The sequence below is a fragment of the Kogia breviceps genome, chromosome 17 (genome assembly GCF_026419965.1).
Source record: "Kogia breviceps isolate mKogBre1 chromosome 17, mKogBre1 haplotype 1, whole genome shotgun sequence".
Classification (NCBI taxonomy): domain Eukaryota; kingdom Metazoa; phylum Chordata; class Mammalia; order Artiodactyla; family Physeteridae; genus Kogia; species Kogia breviceps.
In genome coordinates this window covers 51,351,284-51,374,657 of record NC_081326.1, presented here as the reverse complement: position 1 = coordinate 51,374,657, position 23,374 = coordinate 51,351,284, and the positions used below count along the sequence as shown (strand labels likewise).

The following is a 23,374-nucleotide window of genomic DNA, read 5'->3' as shown; positions in this document are numbered from 1 at the left end:
ACTTCAGTGCTGTACACACTTCAGCCACTTGTTTAAACCTCATGATTTTTCATCTTATCTAATATCAACATCAAGTGAACTCATTAACATCATTGACATCGTGAATTTGATGAGCTAGTCATATTTGCTCCAATACATCATCATCATCTCAAATACATCCAATCATCTCAAAAAACCACACTGGTACATGTTGGGTGCCACTGGATTAAAATGATGTTCTTCTGACCAAGTGGTTAAGAGTCAAGTTGCATCAAAATGAAATAATTTGGAAGACAAAGAAAACTAAAGAGCCAGTTCTTTCAGTTTGATGCTTTATTGCTCACAATACACATATTGGTACAGACACAGTTTCCCACAGCAGAGCACATGATACTGTACTTTGTTAAAGAAGAGTCTTTGTCCCACAAGGACACAGCGATTAATTCCCGAGTGATGAAATGAGTCAGCATACAACTTTCTAAAACTGATAGAAGGAAGCCAACACATTCAGGAGCACATCAAAAACAACATGCAAGTCCACGATGTCACAAGTAATCTGAAGCTAATCACTACTTGCTTTTCAATACAAAATTAATCTTGAAGCTTAAGTTCATGAAGGGCCTAGGTCCCTGAGCTAGCTCTGACTTCTATGGTTAACATAATTGGATAAATCCAGAGTTGTTAAGGACCCCTGGATAATATACACAGGCATAAATACTTTAAAATATATGGTGATGATATGATATAGAAACAAAGATATACATGTATATGTATATATGTATATACACACATATTTTCCATTTCGAAAATTAAGACTATAAGAGTACTTTTGGAATTATAATGCTTATAAGACAAATAGTGTACTATATTTTCTATACATAATAAATGAAATATTTAGAAAGTAAATATAGCTGACCTATATGCTTTTTAACTCTATATTCTAGTGAATGGGTGAATATTTCCTCACCAAATATAAGCACAGGTAGGTTCTTGACTTCCTTTACTTTCCCTTTACTTGGACTTTTATTGGTGGTGGCAAATATGAAAGGACTAGCTGCCTTCCTTAATCTCTCATGAAATGGATATACTTTGGACCCGTATCCACAATGTCCAGAGCCTTTCTCTAATGTTTATTTGTACCTCCCTGACCTCACTCATCTTATTTCTCCCATATGTATTGTCTTTTCTTTATCTAAATCAAATGTATCCTTGAAAGAAGTCCTGAGTTCTCTACAACGTTATCCTTAATGACTCCAGGCACCAAAGATGTCCCTTTTCCTCTGAAGAATTCAATTGTTTTGTAGTCTGAAATCACACAATTTGGCTTCCAGTTATGCATTCTGTATTTTTTATGTTTCTGTGTTAAGATGTTATCACGAGATTGTAATCCCCTTGAGGGCAGAGGCAATGCATTAGTCTTGAATTATTAAATTAGGATGTGGAAGCGCTACTGAAATTGTCAAGCACTACACGTATGTAAGGAATTGTTCTGACCCTCATCTAGCACACTTAATATAGTGCCTTTCACTGAGCTGGGAGAACTGTTTAGAAAAATAAAAACCGGATAGAACTAGTTATCTTATTGTGTAGAAAGATTCAGAGGCAAATTGGACATCAGTAGAAAATTTAAAAATATATTAGCTTGCAATTCATTGATTTATTCATACATTTACCAGATACTTAGGGACATCATGCAAGTTTAAATAATTTGTGGAATACAAAGATGAAATAGACTTACTCTCAAGGAGTTTTTTAATGTAGTTTGTTTATTAAGAATTATGATATATAAGAGCCTTGAAGGTCTACATTGGGGGTCTAGCACTCAGTCATTTTCAAGGTATGGTCAGAGGACTACAGGCATCAAAGTTACCTAATAAGAATCTTGGGGCAACGTCAAATAAACTGCATTTTAAGATAAGCTTCCAGATAATTCTTATGTATATTAAAGTGGGAGTGATTTATTATTCTTGGCTAAGGTGTAAACATTTAGCCTCCTTACTGGGACATTTTGTGCCATTTCAGGAATACAGAAAATGTTCTTAATTGTCTTCTAAATTCAGACCTGTGGTTAAGTTCAATCTTATTCTACTGCCATGTTGTGTTTATTTTTCTGTTCTGGAAAGTCTCCATCTTTATCAATATCGGTTCATAACATTCTTGAGAAAGTTCGTTCTCTCTTTCTTACAAGTCAGAGAACAACCATATGCACAAAAATTAAGTCCATTATTCTGTGAGGAATGAAATAATCACTTATGGGTGTTGCTTATGGGCTCAAATAAGTTGCAAGAACTCTAGCCAACTCCATTGTTTTTATCCCATCCTTTTAACTTGTATAACTTTCAAAATGCTTTTATTTCCATTATTTCAGTTGAGAGCCTGTAGTACGGACTTGACCCAGATGCTCCTCCACAAGGATATACAGGTGATAATTGTGTGGATTTGCTGTTTATTGGCCATAAAACTGTCTTTTGTTCTCTTGCAGGATCCAGATTTGACAGTTTGGACAATGTGCTGTCCCAGCTGAACTATTTCATCCAGCCTAATCCAGACGTAATCTCTAAAATATAAACCAATCACCTCACGTTGGATTTGCCATAAATGTACTTGGTGTAGAGCAATGTAAACAAGCCTGACAACACTGCCTACAAACATTCTTGGCAATTCTTTTCACAGAGATTACTCGAATATTAAAATCAGAACCATATAGATTTAGTTTATATCAGCATAGTCCATTGCGGTCTAACTGTCTCAGAAACAAAACTATTCCCCAGTGGGCGCTCTCGTAAATGAGCTTTTCTGCTGAGTGACTTGAGATTACAGACTAAACATAAAAACAAAATATTACAAGGCTGTATCTGACCTTTCTCCCCCTGTGTGATCAATGAAGTTAAAAATTAATATTTCTAATTATAGGTCATTAAATAGAATCATAATACATGAACGATCTTAATTGCTCCTTTAAAACATTTCTGATGTTTCTAATTCATATTCTAAATATTGCCAAAATGTTATATCTTGAGATGATATTATATTGATTTAGTTTTTCCTCATTGGATTGTGAAATCCTTAAGAATGGGGAGAGCCTTTTATATTCTTAAATTTCTGCAGTAGTTTTTCACATATGGAGTATTCTTTTATTGGTTTCTCAGTGAAGCTCTGAAATGCCAGACTTCTACTTATCTGTGAGGGAAAAAATATTGAGCAGCTCAACTCTACACATGACTTCCCACCATGAAAATTGGGACATAAATAGAAACTTTAGAAGCATCAGTTCTTCCACAATTTGAACATGATTTTATGAAACACAAAAGTGTTCAGAGCAACTATATATATATATACATACATATATATATACACACACATACACACACACACATACATATTACATATATTGGAAAGAGTACACTTAAGATAGTTCATGTCCAGGTTTAGTCTTGAATAAAGTCACATAAAACTGGCTGCTGAGGAAAACCATGTTTGTAGAGGGAGAAGAGTCTGATAGGGGAGGTGGGGAAGGAGAGGAAAATATATTTATTACTACAGAGTGCTGTAAGACTTCTTCATGTGTATTACTCTAAAAAGTTACATTCACTCAGCCAAATCTTGGTTTTGATGGTTATTTGCTGTGGACAACTACAGATAAACAGAAAACAAGTTGCTAGAGATGTTCATACTCTGCTTTTTCCAAGGAGGACAAGTGACTCCAGATATTTTAAATAAATGTTGTTTTAGCCTGGCTGGACTGGTTGTCTGTGGCTGCTCCATCATCCACATCCAGTTCCCTTACTCCATGATCAAATAGTCCAACCCTTTTGCGAGCTGCACTTGGGAGACATAAATAATGTTGCATATATTATTTATAGAATTCATAGAGCCATGGATAAGCTATTTAAAATCTCCTTTTCCTCCCCAAAGTTAATCTTTTCTCTCTTCTATCATGTTTATAGATTTAACATAGTTTGAAATGATGCAACTGTTATTCTTTAAGAGTAGTCCATAACTGTGTGGACTCAGCTTTACTATGACATACTGTCATTATTACTCCAACACATTCTTCTGAAAATGAAACAATTCAAGTATCTATTTAAGACTTAGTTACACTAACCTAAGTTTTATGGCTATAGTTTTCTTTTGACTTAACTAGTTGTTTAGCACAAATCAGCCATGTGTTTGGGTATATTGTCAAGGTGTACTGTTCCGTGCATGTTCCTGTTTAAGAGTGATTACAGAGTTTTCACTTTTCTCATTTCTCTTTCGTGTTTAGAATATTTGTGTTGGAGTGAGGCTCTAGAACTAAACTCATAATACTGATGGACAAGTCTTAAGAGGAAATTTATGTCTGCTTGTTTTATTCATGATCTGTGCCCTTTACCTAATTACCTCAGGTCCAAGATCTAACCAAAGACACTCAGCAATTAATGAAATTGGAAGTAATAAAATAGCTCAAGGAATTTTATTAAGGGAGGCCTTAATAACATCACTCCGTCAGCAATTTTTAATCTAACTCTTTATTTTTCATTTGATGGTTAACTTTTGATTATTTATGGTGATATTTTATGATTTAGTATAGTGTGATAAAGAATACCTTAAAAAGTTATATTTCTGCTGTGTAAACCCAAATATCTATTGGATATTGCATGGGAACATTTAATTTCATAATGGCATTTGCTTTAGAGTTGAAACGCTATGAACTGTGTTCTTTTGAATTTCCCATGTGGTCTAAAACTAACAAGATTATTAGCAAATAACTTTTTAAACATTAAAACAAAAACTGAGCCCATATATTAAATTTCCAAAGGTGGGAAGAGTATATTGTGTTCTGTGTATGACATATAAAACTAATCATAATTTTTTTCAACATCTGATATTACCACTGCAAATAATTTTTTCTTTTAATTATTTAAGCCATCAGGTCACAAGAATTTTAATCAGCATGCTGGCTTAAAAAAAGAAAAAAGAAAGACATTTCTTCATTTTCTTTCCCTAATATCTGTACAGTTTAGGGAATTAATCCCTGATCCCTGGTCTTATCATAAGAAAATCACAGCTGTAGTGAGACTGTGATGGAGATAATGTTGATTAAATACCTACCAGCATGCCTGAGACATAGTAGATGCTCAATGATATCAGTTCTTTTCCATAATGAAAAAAATCTAATATATTCCAGTCCCCATGGATAAGCAATTTACACACCCATGGGTATGTGCTTGTACGCACCTGCACATGTGCATGTGTGATTTGGGGTTGGGTCACTCTAGTGCTCTATCTATATGCTCCCAAAATGAATATTCAATCCAGGAGGAAAAGTCAGTGAAAATAGTTTTCTTAGTGTCATGCATATAGGCCTTTAGTGTATTTCCTGTAAGTGTTCGCTTGCATTTGTTTACGGAAACAGTGACAGGATAAGAATGTTTTCATGGAGTAGATGAGGCCAATTTTCACCAAAGCATATTCGGGACTGAGGTTCTGGATGGCAGAGTCTCCATGAAGTAGCATTTAAATACTGAAGTTTGAAAAATAGAGTGATATATTCTTCGTAAAGAAGGTGTTTATGTGGGTAATTATCATTAGCAATTAGATTTCAGGAAAAATTCCACAAGATAAGTATATACCCTGGAAAAGGAAAATGCCAGTCTATGGGGCACTTAGAAGTACACAGTACTTTTTGACCCAGTCATTAAAAATCAGCTATTACTGAACCAACACCAAGGGTGATTTTTACACTTGGCCAAATCTTAGTAGGTGAGTCAATTGAAAGGGATTAAAGTAGGACCTGACAGATTCACATTCACACCTCTCTAATAATCACTGGAATAGAAGAGCAGGCCTAAGTCATAACTATAAAGAGATATTTATAATGAGATGAAATTAGTTTTAGCTCTATTGGAAATAAAGCCAACAAAATTTTGCATTGCTTTGATTTAGAATCTGTAAATAAAATGTCACAAGCATTTGAAAAAAAAAAAGAAAAGAGAGAGAACCTACAAATGACAAGCAGGCAGAAAGGAAAGACACTTGCAGACACGTTAAAATCCACAGACTACAATGCTCAGTGGGGAGTCTTCAGCTAGAAGTGTAATAGTCAGCCTTTGGCTGACTTAGAATAGCAACTAAGCTTTTGAGAACGTTTCAGACTTTTAGCTAGATTCAGCTAGAAGGATTTGCTTGACATGGCTCAGTAGTTTATAGGATTTTCTTCTCAAATGCTCAACTAGGATTTTCTTCCTTAAAAGTCTCAGAGGAAGAAGTAAAACCTTATTTTGAATATTTGGTCTTGTCCTGGCTACTTTTCAATATTAATTATATGTTAGTATGTATCTTCACAGTTATTTAATCTTGATATTTCTCCTGTCTCACCCATCATTTAGAAGCCTTGCAGAGTACAGAGCTGGATTTATCTAAATATCAAATCTACATGTCTTCTCAATTAGTAATTTTGGCTACTTTGGGGTTTGGCTGTTTACAGTAAAGTTGAATGGTGACCATCTACACTTTGTAAGATATAAAAATCAACTCAGAATTTTATAAGCATTATGACTTTTTTTTATATGGTGAATATATTTGTCTGAAATCTCATTTTTACTCAATTTTTTTTTCTATTTTTCCCTGTAGTTTCAAATATTCATGAAAATAGCACTGTACTTTATTAAAATGAAATGCTAAATGAAAACATTAAAAATTTTCATGTTGCCAAATTACCACGTGTATAAGTAATTTGGGAGGGGTGAGAAAATACATTTGATAAAGTTATTTTGAATAAAGTAAACTGATGTCTAGATTTTATCTAAATAAACTTCACAGCCCCAGAAAGTACGGTCTCAAATTAAATGGAAAATTTCCACCGTTTGGATCTTTCACAGATCTGCTCAGTTTTTCTATGATATACATTTTCTTGATACGAGAAGGAAGCTGTGAGTCATTCTAATGGGTTCAAGTGTCTTGGGCCAGTAGTGTTAGAGCACTGGCGAGGACTTTATCTGCTCTGTCGTCACATACGAGTATTGGCTGTTTCCTCTCTTGGGTTGATAACTGCACAGATTCTCATTTTTTTTTATCATCCATTTTCTTCTACTCCATGAATCAACTTTGGCTAACGGTTATTTCAGAAGCCAAGAAGGTGTCATCAAAAGACACTTTCGTGGCAGACAAGTAAGTGTCAGTGACAGTGATGTCATCCAGCTCTGTGCTGAAATGATCTGACTCCTTGATGACGCTGTAATTGAGGGCCACACTGTAGTTAGCCGGTTTCTCCACCGGCTTCTGCTTACAGTTGCAGAGCTTTCTGAAGGCTGCACGGAATTTCTGGGACATGAGATTGTAAATCACTGGGTTGATGGCACTGTTGAGATAAATGCAAATCCTGCAAAAGAGCAAGAACCAATTTTCTTGGAAAGGGCTGGAGAGAAATGAGTTGACAACCACAAGAGTTCTGTAGGGCATCCATAAAAGGGCAAACAGAACGACAACCACCGCCAGCATCTTGGTGACCTATGGAGAAACAGGAATGCAAAGCAAACACAAATTAAAACAAAACAGAACCAAAACATGAAAGTAAAATGACTCCCCCTCTGCCCTCCTCCAGCATTTAGTTCCCAAGATGTAGTCTGAGACAAGGGCTTAAGTGCAGGCAGTTTACAGTATTTGGGAGATGAGCCCAGGAAGCAGGGTTAAAGGCATAGAAGAGAGTGTGATAGAGGAGGAAAAGCCAAACGAGGGTGTGTTTTTGAGACATCTCCCACTGTGGGCAACTGTGGATCAAGTAATGCATTTCAGGATCCTCTGTCCAGAGACAGGGGAGCTGAGGCATTTATCTACTGGCTGCCATCTCCCCTTTGTTGAGAGGTGTCTTAGGGGCTTTAAATGCACGGTACTTCCAAGTTTCACCTACCTGGAAACTCCTAGGCGCTTTAGACTGAACCTTGAGGCGGAGAAGAGGAGAGACAGTCAGGGGACATTGGAGACCTGTAGTGCAGTGTTCTCGGCAAGCAGGAACCATCCACAATAGCCATGAAATCATGGCTGAAACCACAGTCTGTCTAAGAGGATGTGACCCAGGGCACCAAAAGTGTCTGCGGTAAACACTAGGAGACCTAGGGTGTAATCCCATCTTTACTCACCTTTCCTTCAACAGCAACACTTTACATATTTTAAAATAAGCTTTTAGTTATCTATAGTCCCTTACAGAGTTTGACAAATTTCAGCTTCCTCAGCCCAGACTTTCTATATGTTCTGAAATTGAAAACTGCTGCAAATAGAAGGAACTGATACTTCCTCTTTCATTCTTCTTAACCTCACAGCTGTTTTCCTAAAGCCCTCTCTGCCAGCCTCTGTCTTGTTCTGGCATTGAGAGAGATCCTGATTTTAGACAGGGCTTTTAAAAGTTCTTTAGTGCAGAAATAAGGATTCCACAGCTAGATACCTACTCTGTCATTAGTATCTACTATAAATTCAGCTCCTTGTACTTAATCCTGATAGTAGAATCCATCTTGCTCTCCTGTATTAGAATACCTTCCATTCCCCTCCTAGCACTCCTTCTGATACTGGGGCTCTGTCCTACCCTTAACTATATCTTGTCCACCCCAGGAACTCCCCATGAATCCCACATCGTGGGGGTAATGCTACCCTCTTGCTGTTATTCTATAGTAACTGCCTCCTTCCTTGGCTCATATCATTTGCTGTAAGACTTCTCACTTAGGGACACACATAGCCTTTATCGTTTTTTGAACCACTACTATCTTTTCTTGAACAACTCCTACAACTTCTTTGCAATGGCACCTATGAGCTATCTATCCACCGACTCTCAAGTTACTGTGTTTCCTCTGCTTCCAGGGCCATTTGATCACTTTCTTGAAGTCCTCCCTACCCTCTAAGAATGTGCCCCGAGCCCTCCCGCTCTATCTCACTCACTGTCCCCTGAGTGATCACTGTCCACCGCCCTTCTGACTCACTGCATGTAGGATAATTACATTTTATATTTGGCTTTACTGGGGTAGGAAGTTGTTCAGTGGGGAGATATGATTTTCACATTGGTTCATGTAATACCAAGGAAAACATTTCAGAGATTCTTGACTTCTTTCACAGATAAAGAGGATCTATTCAGGCAAGAGGTTAATGGAAGCCTGCTTTTTCAAAGCTGACTTTTCAGATTATGAGTAGATACTTTAATTGATCCTAGGAAACTAAAGGCTTAATTCAGTGATAAATACTCTGAGCTTTGGAAGGAGCCACAGTAATTATCATCTTTATCGTCATCACCATCACTCACATCCCTGCCTTTCTCCACTGCCTGGTACTCCAGGTTCTCTGATATCAGGTCACTGCTTCACACTTACCGACATCCTCCCAGTCCTTGCCACGGACTAAGCATCTTATATTTGAGCCCCTGGTTTGATTTACAATTGGACTGCTAGCATCACATTTGAGTCTTTATAATGGCCCGTCACAAAGATATGTAAACATAATCTTATTTAATGCTTTTAATAACTCCGTGTGTAAGCTAGTATTGGTTCTCTTTTGCATATGAAGAAATTGAGGTTTAGAGAATATGTGTGATTTGTCTAAAGACACATGGCTAGTAAGTGACAGCCATGATTCAAGCGAAGTCCGCTTAAGCCAAAGCCCACGCTCTTTCCTTTATACTTTGCTCTCCCTGTGAAAGTCTTTTGCATTTTCATTAATGATATTTCTACCACGTTACTCCCACATGGTTGCCAAAAACATTTAATCTAAGTATAATGTCAACATACTTATTGCTGCTTAATTTCTGAACTTAAAAGTTGAATTTTATCTGTTTATTTTTCCCTACTATTTTCAGATGAAACACTGAATTCACATAAAATATCTACCTACCTCTTTTTACTTAATGTAAGGGGGCAACTTTCATTGTCTCAAAGGAAAGCAATCTGTTTCTAGGTCAGTATCTCTGCCATGCGCTTCCACAGGCCCCCATGCATACTTTGGCACCACTCCCCAAACTTTTTATTGCAATGAGTTATATTTGTCCACCTGTCCAATAGATGGTGAGCTTCTTCAGGACATGAGTAAAGTTTATTCATTTCTCTTTCCTCAGGTATTTAATACAGTATGTGACATAAGATAGCCCTCAATTAATGTTGAATAAATTCAGGCATGGAAAGAATTATTTCAAAATATGTAAGCATGATCCTTTTCTGTTTGTTTGTTTTTTTTCATTCGGTGAACATTTATTAAGCACTTGCCATATCCTAGGGACTTTTCTAGATGTTGGGGATTCAAACAGTAAGGCTCTCTCCTCTTTTCATGTTGCTTATATCAATGCATTGTGAAGTCACTGACTTTATACATTAAAAATAAGCAGACTATTATATGTGCCTTGTGATATATATGAGTCCAGGGTTCTGAGGAAGGATTAACTTACTCCACCTGCAGAGAAGGGGAGGCTTCATGAACCCGGTTCCCTTGGAGCTGCCCCCTATTCACTCCATGCTTAATCCTGGAGTAGACACCATTCCTTGAGTATTCCTTTTCTGGGTTTTAATACTCCAACATATTGTTAGAGGATTTTTGCAAACACTTAATTTTTTAATATTAAAAATCCCTTTTAAATAGAGATTGGTTAATTAGTAAAATGAGTCCTTAATATACTTCAGCTTTTTGTTTGAAATATACATTTTTTAAATGTTAAGGAGGTGTTAAAATAAAACAAATGCAGCAATGTTTCCAAGACTGACCTGGAGGAAAATATGTCTCCAGTGGGATAATAGAGAATACATTTAATCTCACTCATAATTATTTTTAGTTAATTCCAAATATCTTTGATTGAGCTTCATCACTTTCTAAAATGTTCACAAGTTTTTGGTGTAGCCATAGCTTGGTTTTTAATAGTTCTTAATACAGGAGCAAATACCTAGAAAGGAAATGTCCTAGAGATTGTCTTTCATACCCAATTAATTTCACTGTTGGTTGCTGAAGTTTTATTTCTGTTGTGATTCCAAATAAGTGACAAAACTGCAAAATTGAAACTATCTTTGGGCCATTGTTTTTAGGCATTGACATTTTTACTGGGGAAGTGCATGGGATACACAATGAGTTGAAAGATTGCTTACTCACAGAAGCCTCTGCCCCAGGACCTAAAGGTCTTTGGTCCTTTAGGGGAAAATGATCTTACCATAAAGTTTTGATTGGGGAAAACAATCTTCAGGGGAGAATGATCTCACCATATATTTTTGATTGGGAAGGAATTAATTTATCCATTTACTCTAGGAGGTTCATTGGAATTCCTACTCTGTAGCAGTCAATGTCCTGGCTCTTGAGGATTTGACAGTGACCCAGAGACACATTGCCAATGGCTTCATGTATCTGATAAAATGTGACAAATGCTAAGACAGAGGAAAGTTTTGGTTCTATGAGAGCCCCTGATCTGGACTTGAGGTTGGAGATTGGTGAGTGAAGATTTGGTCTCAGTGATAGTTAAGCCAAAATCTGAAGATAAGGAGAGGCAGGACAAGTGTTACTGCAGAGACTGGGTGTGTGTGACAATCTGGAGGCATGAGATAGTGGGGCATAGCATGAAGACCAGAAGTAATTTAGTGTGTAAGTTCTAACTGCAGACCATGGAAAGAAGTGGAGCGATCTCTTTTCTCTAGGAAGCTTGTGGAAACCATAACAAAATCCATCATTTTCTGTGGGGTGCTTGGCATTCCTTCTGCTAGGACAGAAGGGGAGATGCAGCTGCCATAGGGGATGTAGAGTGTTGAGTCCTAAAAGGGTCAGCTCCATGGAGCCAAAATGTCAGCGAAGAAGTAGGCAGCCATTTTTGCAGAGTATATTGAGGGCAAGGAAAAGAGGTCATAAAAATCAGTTGATTAAAACATAGTGTTCAGCTGGAGAACCTGCTTACAGAGATGGCTGAGAAGAGCAGGGTGGGAACAGGAGGGTCTACAGTGGGCATGCCTCTGTCCTTGGCCACCATGGTGAAGGGTTATCTTTTTCGTGAGGATCAGCTGGAAACTTTAGAATCAAGCCCTACTATATATATTTTACTCTTTATGATATTTAATTATGTGGAATAAGTGCCATATAGTTCTCACAAGAGAGTAGTTTCAATTCAGTCCTCAAAACATCATTTTGTAATCTATAAAATCTCTAAAGACCCTATTCAAGGATTTCTTTTCTTCCTTTAAAATTTTTTTACAAGAAGACATGAACTGGATAGATGTCTATCTGACTGTTAAGGTTGAGATTACATTTCCCTGAGTGGACACAAGCTCAACTTTGCATATGTGTGCCGTCGGTGAAAAACCAGAGGCTAACTAGTTTCTCTATTCTAGGCTGCTGAGGAACCTCGTTTTACTAACTACTATCTCTAGTACTAGTACTATGACTTTTACTACAAGTTCTAAAACTATTAGCTAATGTTTGTATATTACCTTTAAAAAGATAGTTTTAGATTTATAGCAAAGTTGCAAAGTTAACACAGAGAGTTTCCAAATACCCTACACCAAAGTCTCCCTATCACTAAGACCTTACACTAGTATGGTGCATTTCTTTGTCACAATTAATGACTATTCTTACACAGAATTAGTTAACTCCATACTTTATTCAGATTTCATTAGTTTTTCTCTAGTGCCCTTTTTCTGTTCCAGGATCCCATCCAGGATACCACATTATATTTAGTCATTACATCTTCTCAGGTTCCTCTGGGCTGACAGTTTCTCTAACTTTCTTTATGTTTGATGGTCTTGATAGTTTTGAGGAGAACTGGTTAGGCATTTTATAGAATGTCTTTCAACTTGAGTTTGGGTGATGTTTTCATCATGGTTACAATGAAGTTATGGATTTTTTGGAGGAAGGCCACAGAGGTGAACTGCCATTTTCAGCACAACATATTAGGGGTGCAGGCTATCAGCTTGACTTATGACTAATGATGTTAACCTCATACATTGCTTTATTGAGACATAATTTACATATAATTAATTTCACCCACTTAAAGTGTTCAATTCAGGTGTTTTTAGTATATACACAGAGCTGCGCAACCATTACCACAATCTAATTTTAGGACAATTTCATCATCCTGAATAGAAACCCTATACCTATGAGCAGTCACTGTCCACCTTCCCCTGCCCTAGGCAACCACTAATGTACTTTATGTTTCCATAGATTTGCCTATCTGAATATCTCATATAATTGGAATCATGCAGTTTTTTGTGTATGATTAGTGTCTTTCACTTAGCGTAAAGTTGTTAAGGTTCATCCATGTTGCGGCTTATATCAGTACTTCATTTCTTTTAATTGCTGAATAACATTCCATCCTATATATATACCACATTTTATTTATCCACTCATTTGGGTGGTTTCCACTTTTTGCCTACAATGAATAATACTGTTATGAACATTGGTGTACAAGTTTTTGTGTTCATGTATGTTTTTATTTTTCTTGGGTCTATAAGTAAGAGTGGAATTGCTGGGTTGCATATTGCTTTTTAAGTTACTAAGTATTCAAGAATGTTAAACATTTAATATTTGATGTACTTCTGAAATAATTCTGATAATGATTACAATAATGCCTAGTAAAAGTACTAACTGATTTTACAGATCAGGACTCAAGAAAGATAAAGAGTAAAAGATACCCTCTTAGGTTACTCTTGTAACTTGGAGAACAGCTATAAGACAGAATAGCATGAGTAAGAGGAAATGAGCAGTTTCGGAGAAAAGCATTATTTATTTATACAAATAAAAACTTTAATTTATCAGGCAAGCCTGTTTAGAGTGGGTTCAAGAGAAGATGGGAAAATTGGATAGTGATTATAAACTTAAAAAAGAGTTTTTCTGGGAAAAGGAGTAGAAAAGCAGAAGGGCTGCCAGAGGGGGATGAAGAGTCTATTTTTTTAAAGATGAGAGACATCACAGCATGTTTGTTTGCTTAGGGAACAATCCCCATGAGAGGGGAAATCTTTTGGTCCAGGAGAAAGAGAAAGAAGACAATTGGAAGAACTATGTTCTTGAACAGGGAACAGAGTCCAGTGCCCAGGTGGTGTAGTTGGCCTCTTCTCAAGGGTAGACACAAAATTACTTTTTCAATATCTGCTTTTCTTTTCTTTTTGTTCTTAGCCACACTTGATCTAAGCAATCAAGATAATCTGGGAGAAAATGCCACTTTCTTGTCAATACCCTGAATCCTGAATGGAGTCCTGATAGCAGTTAATTGTTTAATTCCTTGGAATTAACAAAGTACTTTCATTGTCCTTAAACCATTTTCTGTTCATGCCCCAGTGAGATCTGTAGGACAGGTGTTATTATTCCCATCTCATTGATGAATGGAAACAGCTCAGAGAAGCAGAGAAATAAGGTCATACAGCTCACATATAAATAGCAAAGCTAGTTATTAAACTAAGCCCTGTCAACTCTAGGTCTAGTTTTCTTTCTAGATAATTACAAAAAACAACATATATGGTAAGCTGAAGCCTTCAAATTGCTGTAACATATACACAATGGAATATTACTCAGTCATAAGAAAGAATGAAATAATGCCATTTGCAGCAACATGGATGGACCTAGATATTGTCATACTGAGTGAAGTAAGTCAGACACAGAAAGACAAATATATGATATCACTTATATGTGGAATCTAAAAAAATGGTACAAATGAAATTATTTATAAAACAGAAATAGAGTCATAGATGTAAAAAAAACCAAACATGGTTACTGGGGGGATGTGGCGGGGAGGGATAAATTGGGAGATTGGGATTGACATATACACACTACTATATATAATAGATAATTAGGGCTTCCCTGGTGGCACAGTGGTTGAGAGTCCGCCTGCCGATGCAGGGGACATGGGTTTGTGCCCCGGTCCAGGAAGACCCCACATGCCGCGGAGCGGCTGGGCCCGTGAGCCGTGGCCGCTGGGCCTGCTCATCCTGTGCTCCACAACGGGAGAGGCCACAACAGTGAGAGGCCCGCGTACCGCAAAATAATAAATAAATAAAAATAAAATGGAAACTTCTTTTTTGGGTTACAGCTCAATTAATAGTATGCCATTTATGAGGATCTGCTTACATAGAATCTGAGGACATTTTGATTAATTATCAGAGATTGGTTTATCAGCCTGCCTAGGAGGTCATGGGGAATGTTTGATACCTCAGTACTCTGGGAAATTTAGTTGGAATTCTTTTACTGATTCAGAAAACAAAAATTGATTTTTGATTCTATGTATGATTCAGAAAAAATCCTGTGCCTGGTCATGGGTCCTGCTATTATCTGGACATTCTCCCCTGGGAGACCAATGCTGTGGCATAGTCCTTCTGTATGTTAGTGAGGGACAAAGTGCAGTGGGCATAGAAGGAGCTGGAATTGGTGTCCAGCATCTTGGTTTCCTAATCCACCTCTGAGTTCTGAGGAGATTGGGCAGGTCATATGACTTATGTCTGAACCTTATATTCCGAGCCAGTAAATACACAATCTGGATTCCTCTCAAAAGTCTCTCTAGTTTGAACATTCTGAGAAAATCAAACTTATATGTTATTAATGGTAACACAATATTCAGACATGTTTGTGATCATTTTCACATAATGGGATTTTGTTATTTGGGGATTATAAGGCCAGGCAAAGGGAAATAACACCTGGAGCATATGTATCCCTCAAGATGCTGATGGACTATAGGAAGAGATTCAGTTCGCAATCACAGTGATTGTTGGTAATCATCTTAATTGCTGCATTCAGAGAGGTGATATGGTTTCTTGAAGTGTTGAAGAAATTACTAGAATTTATATTATTTTCTTGTAGCTATCTAAGAACACAGTGCATCTCTAGACCCAGGACCCTGGTTTCCAGACCTACTATTATTTCTTTTTTAAAGTTCATTATAGGGCTTCCCTGGTGGTACAGTGGTTGAGAACCTGCCTGCCAATGCAGGGGACACGAGTTCGAGCCCTGCTCCGGGAAGATCCCATTTCCACGGAGGAACTAAGCCCAAGTGCCACAACTACTGAGCCTGTGCTTAGAGCCCACGAACCACAATTACTGAGCCCAAATGCCACAACTACTGAAGCCCGCGTGCCTAGAGCCCGTGCTCGGCAACAAGAGAAGCCACTGCGACGAGAAGCCCGCGCATCGCAACAAAGAGTAGCCCCCGCTCGCTGCAACTAGAGAAAGCCCGCGCGTGGCAACGAAGACCCAACGCGGCCAAAAATAAAATAAATAAAATAAAATTTTAAAAAGTAAAGTTCATTATAACTGAAATATTGTTGAAGACATGGAGTTATAGAAAGATATAGAGGTATCACTTTGAGAAGAAAGCAAATAATTAAATCCTTTTTTAGGAGTACTGTCAATTTAAAAACTGAATTTATAGAAGATTTAAAAAGAATAGCCAGACAAAAATTACTTAATAAAATGTACCAAGGCCCATTCAAACCTTTGGCTGTCATTTAGGTGCAGAATATCTAAATTTCAGGGCAATCTGAAAAAGCTTTCTTAGAATTAAAAGGCAAAGTCATATTACAGGAAGTGACAACCACATCAGTAAATGTACTCAAAGAATATTTACCACTTTTATGAGTGATCCTCAAGAGCATCTTAGGCTAACTTCAGTTTGTAAACAGGCTCTTTATCAATATTGGATCCCACATTCTATAATGCTAAAGCTCTGTTTTTGGCTTCCTGAACAAAGTAAATCAACAACTAACTTTTATAGGACTGCATAACAGGTTGGGAGAAGGCCTTTGTATGCATGCCTGTGATATAATAAGTGTCCAATTAACAGTTGAATTATTATTGAGTAAATACTTATTTTTTGCAAATGTTAAAGTGTAATTGTGGAGGTCTGTGTGGGTGTAGGACTCTTTAAATTAGTGCAGTGCTCTAGTTCTTGCACTTCTGACTGGAATACCCCCATTTTCAGAAGTGTACCTCCTTCGGGACTCAGTTTGTTGGTTAATGGATATAAAAGTTAGCCTCTAATCTTCTAATGCCATTTTTTGAAGGGTGACAGTACATTCTGTGTTTGGAGACTATCCACGTTCTCCTGCATTGCTGCATATTAGCAAAGTGTTCTGTTACTGGGAATATTTTGCTCTCAGATGGCCTGTGATCAATGTGATCGATGACCTCTTGCATTTTGTTACATCAGTTGAGCCAATTAAAGGAAAAACTTGACTGGACAATTATATAAATCTGAATTTAGCCAAGCTTCTACAATGATTGGAGTGCTCTGGAATTTTCCACTTTCAGCTTGTTCTACTTTGTTCTGACTTAGTATCTGCACAGACAGTTTTAAAGAGAGTTATAATCAATGTGGGGTGCTTCATATCCTGGTGTGAGATCATTGACGGGATTTAAAAATTAATGATGGGGCCAGAAAAGGGCTTGGAATCAACTCAAAGTCAGTTAAAGTATAATAAAAGTGAATAAAGGCTGAGTGGTGATTAATGGTGGAGAGATTATGGACTGTCATATCCTGTGTTGTGAATTACTTACAGATTTCTTCACAAGAAGCCACACAGGGATGCTAATACATGGGTTCTTGACTCCACCTGTCAAGTACTATATCTAAATGTTCTATTCAGAATAGCCATTCTGGCAAGAATTCTGAAGTGTTTTCTGGGCTCTACTCTGATTAAAAAGGTCCATAAAAATGTTAGCAGAGGTTCACAGTAGAGAAACTGTGGTTGTATTTGGTGATGCTGAGGAAGGAGAAGTAGTGATTAAGTGAAAAAAATGGTGCTACAAGTATAAATTTGTAAGTGTGATATATCCAATGAAATTGAAAAAAAATTTCTTCACAATTCTACGGGTGTTGAGGAAGGTGGACTTGTCCAGCAGAGCTGTTTCGTGAGTAAGACGATTGTGGGGACAGGAACCTGGACTCTGTGTCCCAGGGGGGCTTCATGTGCCAGTAGAGCTATAAGTGGCCACTGCTGTTGGTAAGATACAAGAGCACAGATGAGAGTTGAAGTAACAGGGTGGCACATTTCTGTGCAGAACACGATGTGACCCTTCTGTTGTGACACATCCAGGTCTCCAGAATAATCACTGAGAGTCACCAAAAATACCAAGTGTGAGTCACTTCTTGTGGGAAATGGGCAGAGCTCTGCACCCAACTCTGATGTGGGATGAACCCACAAAGCTTGTATTTTCTTTCAAGAGCAAAGACAGGCAGAGGCACAGACACCTGAAGAGTGAGAAGAAGTGATGGAACGTTGAGCTGTCCCAGTTAGTAGAGCTAGGGTTCAGGGTAAAGTTACACCAACACCTCTCAGGGTAAGAGAGACCCTGAGTGGCCGTAAGCCTCACTTTCTGAGAATCTCTGAGAATCTGTGTTAGATGGGGACTGTGCAGTTTTTCTTAATATGTTTCAAACTAGAATGAAGAAAACTGGATGAAAATGAAAGGTATTCCAATCTAGCAATGGGAATTGGCAGATGAAGGAGAGAAAGAGAATTAAGATTTATGAAATAGTTACTATGTACCAGACAATGTGCTTGGAATTTTCTTCATGATAGCCCTGCTCTATCTGCATTTTACAAAGGGTAAGACTGATGCTGAGAAATGTCATACGTTAAGGAATAAAGCCACAGTTTAAAAACATGTATAAACATGTATATTTGACTCCAAAGTCTCCTTATCCTCCTCACTATAATACCTTGAATTGGGGGAAGAAATACTTTTTTCCTGAAGTTTGCAAAACCAAAAAGAAAAAGAAAAACCAAAATAACGTGCTGCTTAAAGGTTGGAATTAATGAAGGCTGTATGTGCAGGGGAGCAGGGAGAATGAAAAACTAATTCTTAAGGGAACCTTCCTACACTGTTGGTAGGATTGTAAATTGGTGCAGCTATTATGGAAAACAGTACGGAGGGTCCTCAAAACAATGAAAATTCTAATTCCAAAAGATACATGCAACCCACTGATCATAGCAGTGCTATTTACAATAGCCAAGACATGGAAGCCACTTAAATGTCCAATGACAGATGAATGGATAAAGAAGATGTGCTATATATACACAATAGAATACTAATCAGCCATAAAAAGTGGATGAATTAATGCCATTTGCAGGAACGTGGATGGTCCTAGAGATTATCATACTAAGTGAAGTAAGCCAGACAGAGAAAGACAAATACCATATGATACCACTTATATGTGGAAGCTAAAATATGATACAAATGAACTTATTGACAAAACAGAAATAGACTCACAGCCATAAAAAACAAATTTTATGGTTAGCAAAGGGGGACGGGGTGGGGAGGGATAAATTAGGAGTTTGGGATTAGCAGATATAAACTACTATATATAACATAGATAAACAACAAGGTTCTACTGTATAGCACAGGAACTATATTCAATATCTTGTAATAAACCATAATGGAATAGAATATGAAAAAGAATATATACATATTTATGAGAATCACTTTGCTATACACCAGCACTAACACAACATTGTAAATTACTTCAATTAAAAATACTTCAATTTTTACTTCAATTAAAAAAAAGGGCCGAGACGATGTTAAAAGAAAGCCTCATTCTTAGTTCAACACAGTGTTTATGTCTCAGCACCTAACAAAGATATTCCTATTCATACTGCGATACTAAGTCTGGATAGAACATATTTTGGGAAAGTTTCTGATTTCAGGTTCTTCTGCTAAGAGTAGAAAGCAGCTGTGTGCTAGGTAACATGTGCAGCTAGACTTGAGGATTAGATGCAAAACTTGCTGCAACACTAGCAACTATTGTAGGGTGGAGGTTTCGATATTGATTACAGAGACTGATAATTGTGCATGATGAAAGGGTGGCTTCCTTCCTTTTGCTTGGATGTTTTCTTGTTCACAGGAGGAGGATATTTGGAAACATTCTGGGAAGGGAAAAACTCAGCTGGCACACGTGGGATTCAAATTATAATATCTCAATTTTGAAAATGAAATGTCAGTCTGAATTCTTTCATGAACCATGCTGGAACAATGCTGCAGTTCATCTACCGTGGGTTGAATGTCCTATTTAGTCTTTTCTGAGTGTTCTCTCTTCCAGGTAAGTTATTGGAGAATGGCTAAGCATGTGGAAAAGCTTGTCTTAATAAGTCTTGCTTTGGTTTCCTTACCTTTGTACCTAGGGTATGTTTAGTTCCTTTGATCATTTTTCTCATTGGAATGAGACCTTAGAAATTCTGAATGAGGCATCTTGGCTGGCTTTGAGCTGGGAATCCAGTTACTGGCTATCACTGGCTTCAATATCTATGAAGATATGGATCCTTTCTGAGGGAGCTATTTGCCAATCTCATCTCTCCCCTGTGCTTCTCTGGCCTCATGCGGGAGACACTGTAATACAGACAAGTGATCCCTTAGCTGCTCACCCACCAGGGGATGGGAAATCAATGAGAATATTTTAAGATGTAGAATATGAATGATGGAGGGGAAGGGAGGTAATCTCTAAATAGCAGTAAAGCTCTCAGGGTGGCCAAACTTTTAGTGGACATTTAGTTGTCTTGCTTCTAAAGGTCTGGACAAAGTCCCTTATCATGGGGCTGAGAGCACTGGGAGGCAGCCAACTCCTTCTCTACCTGTATCTGTCCCTGGAGAGACAGCCTGTACCATGCTTGGGTCCATCTGTAGTTACAGTGCTAATTTTCTAACTGTCCCAAAAAAACCCACAGAGAGAGCCAAAAATGGGGGAGATACGTTTCTTTTCTTCAGCAAGCTATAAATTCAGCATTTTCACTGAATTTAACATTCTGATGTCTTAAACATGGGTCTTAGAAGATTTGGTTTGAAATTTTAGCTTCACTAGTCATTACCATTCAAAGCTTTCTGGAGCCTTGGTGTCTGCATTTAATATAGGAAAATATATGTTTGAAGATTAATTCCAAGGAGGACATGAAAACAATACTCTCTAAAAATAGAGAGTGGTGGGTATAAACCCTTCTCTAAGTTCCTTTCATCTCTTCCTGTTTATTTCTTCTGTACTAATAATCACACTCTGAAGAGATCCTGTTGCTTCATTTGGTTCTTTGTTTATAGTCTCTTTTTTGTCCTTAGAATGATGAGGGCTCCTTGAGGATCCCTGTTCTACCTTACATGCAAGGAACAACGTGAAGGTCTGGTACTGAGCAGGTGCAATAAATGTTCAGGAAAGAAATGAATGTACAAATGAAGAAACAATTCACTAATGCTATTCTAAGTTTTGCTCCCTCCATGGAATTCCACGTGGTTGTTTGATACTTCCAGCCCTAATTGCAAATGTCATTCTTATTTTGGGTCTGTTTTCTTTCCTGGTACATAAGATCTTGATGGTGGGAATAATGTGTAGTGCACATTTTTATCTCTAGCCCCTGAGGCAAGGTTTGGCATCAAAAAATGCTTGAAGTTAAAAATTAAAATCAGTGTGTAAAGATTCAGTGTTCAGAAGGGTCATGATAGATCAGACTGAAATTACATTGAAGAAAATTTCTGGGGAATAGTCTGTAGAAATAAAGAATTGTTGGATATATTGTTATGAAGAACTTATGAAATGTAAAGAGCTAAAGAGATGGTAACTCAATATGATTTATGCCAAGTTCAATTCCCATTACTGGATGTTGACTGATACTTTGTTAATGTATACCAAAGTAAGGTGAAGGTTGCCTCCAAAAGATATAAATCTCACTTTATAACCATTCTTGTTCTGTTCTTATCTGCTGCTGTCAAATTTAGTCATCTGTGGCTTCTCTGTCACTCATGAAACTGTAGAAAATTATTTTTCTAGATATTACTCTTAAATTTGTATTTTTAGAGCCTATTGAAATCAATCCCATGTAACAGGCAAAGCATTTTCTTTAGGAGATACAGTCAAGTGAAGGCAGGGGATATAGTAGTTGCTAACTTAGCCTGCCTGTGATAAGCTTGAACTTTTCTGTTTTGAGTAATTTTGTGGAATTCAAACATGTTTGTTTAATATGTACTTATCATTTGTTTTTGAACACCTGTCATTTACCAGTGCCTGTACTAAGTATATAATATTTTTACAAACTCTTAAATAGGAATAGTTCAGGGGTCAGCAATCTTTTACTATAAAGGACGAGATAGTAAATATTTTAGCTTTTTGGGGCCATATAGTCTTTGCCTCAACTACATAACCTGGCTATTGTAATGCAAAAGCTGCCATAAACAGCACATAAATGACCAGGCATGGTTCTGTTCCATTAAAACTTTATTTAGAAAAACAAGCAGTTGAACTGGATTTGGCCCATGACTGTAGTTTGCCAACCAACTGAAGAGTTGAACACCCCTCTTATTTCAAGTTTTCATATCCTCCTTATCTGCTTAATTTTTCTCTACAATCTGATATACTATGTATGTTTGTTTATATATTATGTGTATTTATTCCCTGATCCCCCCCTCCCACCCCCACCCCCGTTAGAGTGTAAGGTCTATGGGGCAGTGATTTTTGTCTTATTTTTTCATCACTCTTCCTCAAGGTCTAAACAGTGCCTGGATCATTCAAGCAGGTGTTCAACACATTTTGTGGAATGAATGAATCAATTTAACTGTCACATATATAAGAAGTTCCCCTTTTCTTAGGCAGATAGGCTCACTCTATACCTAATCTCTGAGATGCTAGTACCGTGGGCAGGTATGTGAGGAAGTAGAGTGTAGCGTTGCTATCAGAGGGTTTAGATGAGATGTTAGGATTAAACTCTTTCCCCTCCTATTTTTGGACTGGGGGCCCTGAGCTTAATGTTGCTAAACCTCAGACCCCTCACCTTTAAAGCTGAGATAAGAAAATTATATCTATGTCAGAGGCACAAATGAGATGAAATGTGAAAATCCCTGAGAAACATGCCTGGCTCAATGTAGCAAAAGCTCAATAATATTACCTATCGAAAAGGTTAATAAACAACTGACACCTAGGCAAGTGGGACAGACTACTTGCTGGGTTACTTTGGTGGGAGGAAGACAAGGCAGGTGGCCTGGGGCATGATTTTCACTGAAGAATCTAAGGTAGCATATTTAAACAGTGACTCTCCACCTGGGGTGGGGAGGCTTTGAGGAGGGTTGTAAGAATCTCTTGGAAGTTGCAGCCTTTTCCGGTAAGCGGCCTGGGGTGACCGCTAAAAATGGTTCACTATTCACTTGACCGAGAAAACCCCACAAAATCATGCGAGTCAAGAGGTTCAAATCTTTGTGCTCACTTTAAGAACACTCATGAGACTGCCCAGGCCATTAAGGGTATGCATATCCGAAAACGGTTTTGTGAATTTTATCCTTGCTAATCACCATGCTACCAGTTGTCTTCATGACAAACTATTGGTGTTTTTGAAAGAATAGTTTATATTCCTCCATGTTACTAAATAACTTGACTCTGCCCTTAATATTGGGATTGTACTGAGTCAGTTTAGTTGAGGCAGGAAGATGGCCTTATTGAATAAATAGAATTCTAGTTCTAATATCTCTA

General features: G+C 37.5%; 1 protein-coding gene across 1 annotated transcript in view; it reads right to left on the bottom strand.

Annotated features, from left to right (window-relative positions):
* Positions 1-3,336: 3,336 nt before the first annotated feature.
* Positions 3,337-23,374, bottom strand: part of TRHR (thyrotropin releasing hormone receptor) — a 45,026-nt gene continuing 24,988 nt past the window's right edge. Inside the window, exon 2 of the mRNA XM_059043503.2 lies at positions 3,337-7,467. Within this exon, the coding sequence (XP_058899486.1) occupies positions 7,060-7,467 (408 nt within the window). The 3' untranslated portion in view covers positions 3,337-7,059. The remainder of the gene's footprint in view (positions 7,468-23,374) is intronic.